The sequence below is a fragment of the Prorops nasuta genome, unplaced genomic scaffold, assembly GCF_024137725.1.
Source record: "Prorops nasuta isolate Cenicafe-Biocafe unplaced genomic scaffold, Cenicafe_Pnas_1.2 PNAS00019, whole genome shotgun sequence".
Classification (NCBI taxonomy): domain Eukaryota; kingdom Metazoa; phylum Arthropoda; class Insecta; order Hymenoptera; family Bethylidae; genus Prorops; species Prorops nasuta.
In genome coordinates, this window is record NW_027116816.1 from 1,876,989 (window position 1) to 1,883,316 (window position 6,328).

Genomic DNA, 6,328 nt, shown 5'->3' on the forward strand with positions numbered 1-6,328 from the left:
ACTGTGTTTGACACTTGGTGCAAACAGTGGTCTTAATGTAAACAAACAAGTGCAACAAATAATCATGTACAGTTTAAAACTGTTAACTACGTTTAAGAAGCAGGTAAATTTTTAATTATATACTTTTTTTTAACTTTAATGGAAGAGAAAAATTAGATGACAGTCAATTCTTAAGTAAAACCACAGTTTTTACTTTTACTGTGTACATAGGCTGCATTCCTTTGTGCAATATATTTAACATATTCATTATAAGACTGCTATAATGATGATTGAATAAAATATTAACACTGAAGATTTAAAAATAATCAACTACAAGAATAAAAGTTAATTTTTAAAAACCATGTAGGAAGCTTATATATTATCATTAGAATATTAAATTTTATATCAAAAATTAAATTAAGATCATTATTTTTTATTATTCTTATCTTTAAAAGTTACGTAGGTCTATGGTAACGTTTGATAATATCCCAAACATCTTGGCAATAGACCTTTTCATGTATATTTAAGGGTGAGCAAAATATTAATAATATTTTTTAACTAGATCATTATGTCATATTTAATATAATTGTCTTATATATTGATAAATAGCTTTCTTTGTAAATAAGTGAATTAGTACAAAAATGCTTGTTCTTTTACATATACAAGCAAGAAATATAGATATTAAAACTGTATTATATTATATTAAAATATATTTCGTCTTAAGTAATTATTATTTTTGAAATTGATTTTTGTAATTTATACTTTCTGACTTACAAGGCTTATACAAAGATTAAAAAATGTTGTAGTAACTTAAAAGGAAACAGCTCTTTTTTTGAAATATAACTAATATATATTATTTAAATAAATATTATTAAACCAAAGATTAATTTAAAAATGTCTGAAAATTGTATTGTATAATTTAAATTTTAAATATCAAAAAGACATTAAATTATGCAATTCATGAGTAGATTTTCAATTTTTCCAGTATCACAAGTATTATCAATAAATATGCTCACATATTTAAAAAAATGATATGATATATTATAGTAAATAGGACAGCGTAGTACAATGAAACTTTTTCAACGAGTCTTAATGCCATAGGAATGTGAACACCACAACTACTACTATGTAAAAATTAAATAAACATATTTTTATATTATCTACTTAAGTATATCTAAAACCTCATAAAAAAGCACATATAATAATTATAATTATAAAGCTGAATTTCTGTGGAGCAACTCGGAGCAAGAGGTAAGCAAAATTGTGGTTGGAGTAGTCAATATTAGCAAAGAAGGCTTACATTCAGAATTGTGACCATTTAATCAAACCAAACAAAAATTTCTTCAGATATAAGAAATTGCTAAACAGATTGATTGAAAGTGAATAGTAAAGTACACGATTAACAATGTGTAATTTAAAAATTTTGTCTTTTGTAAAATTATAATGTACTAGTAAATATTCATTGCATTGCACGATCAAACTTATATAACAGACTCTAGGAGTCATCGAGGCTCGAGTTGTCACAAAGTAATCACTGAACGCTATTTGTAAACATATGTGAAGTATGATTTTGTTGCAATACCCAATGGCACACCACGAGGAAACCTAGTCACAGACCATGTTATTCGTTCCGTTTCCCCCACGTGGAAATCTTTCGGACACGATGACCCGACCTGTTGCTGATCCCGCAAAGTGTCAGATAACGAAAGTCGACCCATTACGATAATTTTATCCCTTGCGGTAGACAAAATAAAGAAAATCAGGCTTTCCCATAATTTTGTCAGTACAGAGTCCAATCCATCTGAGAGGAGACCAAGACTGAGCAGATTACAATTCTAATCGTGATAATGGCCAAGTGAATCGGAAACAAGATGAGGCCGAGATTGAGACGGACGCGTCTCCTAACGATTGCCTTCTTCCTCGTCATCGTCATTGGATTCTTTTTCATCTGGACAAGAAACAACCTAACAATCAATGATCATAGCGACGACTATGTTTCTTTGCGGTGAGTGTTGTATCGTCCGTTTATTTCTTACATACGTGAAACAACAGATTATAATTTAAAATCCTTATGAATAAAACTTATTTGAATTATAGGTTGCAAAAAGATCAAAAAGATTACATCGACCGAAAAGGTGTTCATGTGATAGTTGGTCGTTTTATGGGAGACTCGATAGATTCTGTGAATACTGCTAACATATCAAAAGGTCTGCTTTATTATATTTAAAGTAATAATTGTGCTTGTTTGTTTCATAGAAATTCTGTTGATTCGTTCCTTTTAATTTGCAGAGCTAATAAACAAAAATATGTTCGACCCACGACCTTTCGAGGGTAAAAATGGAGAGCCAGTTATTATACCTCCGAAAGATTATAACCAAATGACACAACTTTATCGCATCAATCGATTTAATTTGATGGCTAGTGATAGAATAGCTTTAAATCGATCGTTACCTGATTTTAGAAAACGAAAGTAAGTAAAGTATTTTTTAATCGCTAATATTGTATAATAACGATTTGATATAAAATGCTTACATTTGAATTTACTTTTTTTTAGGTGTATATCACGATATTCCGATTTATCAGGTCTTCCAAAAACATCAGTTATTATTGTCTTTCATAATGAGGCATGGAGTACATTACTTAGAACCGTCCATAGTGTTATTAACAGGTCGCCTAGGGAGCTGTTGCAAGAGATAATACTGGTTGATGATGATAGCGATAGAGGTCGGATATAATTAACTCTATGCTAATCTGTATTATTATTTATTCATTTATTTTATCTTTTTTTGATATTGTGTTCAGATTTTTTACGAGAACCCTTAGATGAGCATGTCAAAAATTTGAGTATTCCAACGCGGGTTCTTAGGTCGCGTGAACGCCTAGGTTTAATAAAAGCGAGATTATTAGGAGCAAATGAAGCTAGAGGAAAGGTTTTAACTTTTCTGGATGCACACTGCGAATGCACGGTTGGTAGGTGTGAATTATTTTTATTAAAATTAAATATAATTAACTGAATATATTAATCTTTGTGTAGGTTGGCTAGAACCATTGCTTGAAGCTATTGGAAAAAATAAAACCAGAGTCGTGTCACCGGTCATAGATATAATTAATGATGATACTTTTAGCTATACAAAGTAATTATATATACAAAAAAGTTATATAAATTTTTATAAAATATTTTACATAGAACACGTATGTTTTAGGACATTTGAGCTGCATTGGGGTGCATTTAACTGGGAATTACACTTTCGATGGTTAGCTCTAACTCGTCGTTTGCTTAAAGAAAGGAGAGACTATTCTATAGAACCGTTTGGCACACCAGCAATGGCAGGTGGTCTATTTTCAATGAATAAAGACTATTTTTTTGAATTGGGTAGTTATGATGAAGAAATGCGAATTTGGGGCGGTGAAAATCTTGAACTCTCATTTCGTGTTTGGCAATGTGGAGGAAGCATTGAGATTGCACCTTGTTCTCACGTCGGTCATATTTTTCGGAAATCATCTCCTTATACTTTTCCTGGTGGGATAGGAGAAATATTGTACGGTAATCTTGCACGAGTCGCTTTAGTTTGGATGGACGATTGGGCAAACTTTTTTTTTAAATTTAATCCAGGTAAAATTCTAAAATTAAAACTTTATTAAATTAACAGTTTATATTAATACAGTTAAACTTATAGAAGCCGAAAGACTAAGGGATAAGCAGCAAGTTCGAGCTAGATTGATGCTAAGAGAAAAATTGAAATGCAAAGGATTCGAATGGTATCTGGATAATGTATGGCCCGAACACTTTTTTCCAAAGGACGATCGTTTTTTTGGCAGAGTACTATTTTTCTTTTCTTTATATCAATTATCGTTTAGCTTTATTTTTATTTTTTGTCTTATAATAAATATTTCTAGATAATACACGAGCCAACCGAAAGGTGTTTGATGAGACCAATTTCAAGAGGATTTTATATACAAACAGGATATGCAGTCGTTGATGTCTGCTCTCCACGTCTATTACTCGGTCAAATGTTTGTAATGACTAAAAACGGTATTATAATGACGGATGAGAGCCTTTGCTTATATGCGCCAGATCATGAAACTTCACAAAAACAACCCAAGGTTAAAGTTATGGCTTGTAACGACATGCCTACACAAAAGTGGAAATACGACTACAAAGTAAAATTTGTTTCAGCTTTTATTAAATGAAATTTTCACATTTTTGTTCGATTACTAATATTAATATTTGCAGAACAATCTGCTGATCCATACAGCTTCCGGTATGTGCCTTCAGGCGACTGATGAATTTGACGTTCCTCCTTTCATTGCGCCTTGTAACAAAAACGATAATCAACGTTGGTTATTGGATACAGTGCCGTGGAAATGACCATCGTGCGCTTCATCATTTTTCCAGTGCCTTCCTATTAAAAATTACTATTAAATGTTATTGCAACTATTTTTAACTTACATTTCCATTTTCATAATAAACAAAGTCTTTTGACATAATATTTCATAATTAGATACTTTTAACAAGAAAGACTGACTTATTTAAAGGGATTAATACTCATCAATGTCTAGACTAATTTGTGACATCGTGTTTTTTTATATTAATATTTATGTGTAATTAAACTGTTATTAATTACAAAATATTATAATGATTAGATCATTACTCGCGCCACACTCTAGCTCAATACAAGTTTTGATACAAATTTATTTTTATAATGAATCTATTTTTTCTAGTATTTTTGACACATTTTTGTAAATCATAATAAACTTACAAGACAAGGTTTATTTAATTTAATTCTACTTCAAACTATCCTTGTGTGTGTGACATGCATAACGACTCTGAAATATCTGTTTTTGCACGTGTAAGTATAATGCCTCCTGGTACTCCGAGACTTTAAAACGATATAAATAAAACGTTTCACCAGGTCACTATAGCGTGTTTTTCTTTTTCTTTTGCTCTATCTATGTTCAGAATACGCTCGACTTAAATGACGAATATTGCTTCGAGCAACAAAAATTTGCATAATTGCTCATTTTTTGTTTTACAAGACATCACTCGTTCGTTTCATATAATTTCATTCGCATCAATATCGTTGCTCTTGAAGCTTATATGTATATATATATATATATATATATGTATATATATACCGCAAGAGTAAATGTCCAATTGGATGACATTGCTGTTTACAGGTGGTAATTAAATGATTTAAAATAAATGAGGAAGAAGATCACTCAGCGCGTGCAATTACGTGCATTTATTTAGGCGAAATGAGTTATTCGTTGTAATTGACATTCTCAGTGCTCTCATTTAGATGGCCATTGATGGTCGATCGATACAGATTGATTCGGAAAGTGTCACTGATTCTGACATGCTTCAAGAGCTACTGAAATAGCTGCGGTATCACCAATGTAGAAATGATGTTGTTTGGCACGAGTGAATCATTCGCCGCTGAGGCTACTTGCAATGTGTCATCCTTATTGTCATTGCCCCGAAGGTCAAGTAAGAAATTGTTCAAATTTATCGTGGTCCCTAAAAATTACTATTACAATAAGTTTACGTATACTTAGATGGCTCTTATGTAGTTTCATTGAGAATCAAGGACTTTTATAAGAGGAGAGGAAAGAGAAGCACGTAAGAAGAGAAAAACTCCAAAGAGGTTTAATTTGGACATTATATCGGAGATTGCCGGAGGTGACTTGAATAGCCGCATGGAAGAGTGAAGGGCTGGCTGGTTGCAGTCTGGCCAGTCTGGACTCTCAACTGTGGAGAGCAGCGATGGCAGATGGTATCATTTGATGTCGGGTACCGAGTGATTTTAGAGGCGTTTCATCTGCAGCGTTTTGCGCGGCACAGATTGTCTTGCTATTTAGGTCAAAGTCGCGTCCTCTTCGAGGCCAAGAAGCCTTTTAGCTAGAGGCATACGTATATTCTTCAGCAGGCCCGATCTGATCACCTCCAGGCTAACTTTGGTCGAGGTGAGTGTAACTTTATTTATGGATCCACAACGTTTGACGAAGGAGACCTGCTCTGCTTTTGCACGAAACGCGAAGGCGTCGCGCGTCCTGTAAAAAAATCAACAAGATTCAACTATGATAATAAACTTACTTTTCTGTTCGTCCAATCTTTTTCATGCTCCACTGCTCTGACGACGCTATGTTTCTCCGGATGATCGCATATTTTATCATCTTTACCTTGCAATTTTTGTATCAATTTTGACGAAGAATCACATTACTATCTATACATTAATGTGGCAGCTCATCTTTGAAAATTTAATTTAAAGCAGCTCAAATGGTGGACAAGTCTACCGTTTGTCCGAGTGTTCCGGTTCTCACACACCTATGACCCTGACACAGCGACTGT

At 32.7% G+C, this 6,328-nt stretch overlaps 1 protein-coding gene across 3 annotated transcripts; it reads left to right on the forward strand.

Moving 5' to 3' along the window:
* Positions 1-13: 13 nt before the first annotated feature.
* On the forward strand, positions 14-4,703 carry LOC136780428 (polypeptide N-acetylgalactosaminyltransferase 1-like). Of its 3 annotated transcripts, none has more exons than XM_066738779.1 (11): positions 14-103; positions 1,769-1,984; positions 2,077-2,186; positions 2,269-2,449; positions 2,534-2,703; positions 2,782-2,949; positions 3,014-3,113; positions 3,183-3,592; positions 3,657-3,799; positions 3,877-4,140; positions 4,214-4,703. In XM_066738779.1, the coding sequence occupies exons 2-11, from the start codon at positions 1,851-1,853 to the stop codon at positions 4,346-4,348; spliced, it is 1,815 nt and encodes a 604-aa protein (XP_066594876.1). In that variant the 5' UTR covers positions 14-103; positions 1,769-1,850; the 3' UTR covers positions 4,349-4,703. The 3 variants fall into 3 exon arrangements, with proteins under 3 accessions (XP_066594876.1, XP_066594875.1, XP_066594873.1); XM_066738778.1 differs by having other exon boundaries at positions 43-103; positions 1,764-1,984; XM_066738776.1 differs by lacking the exon at positions 14-103 and having other exon boundaries at positions 899-1,984.
* The last annotated feature ends 1,625 nt before the right edge of the window (positions 4,704-6,328 follow it).

Excerpts from the sequence above, each read along its gene's own strand:
- LOC136780428 (XM_066738779.1), top strand. The coding sequence starts at position 1,851 with ATGAGGCCGAGATTGAGACGGACGCGTCTCCTAACGATTGCCTTCTTC. Across the intron at positions 2,187-2,268 it reads TACTGCTAACATATCAAAAG|AGCTAATAAACAAAAATATG; the intron begins GTCTGCTTTATT and ends TTTAATTTGCAG. Across the intron at positions 3,114-3,182 it reads GATACTTTTAGCTATACAAA|GACATTTGAGCTGCATTGGG; the intron begins GTAATTATATAT and ends CGTATGTTTTAG.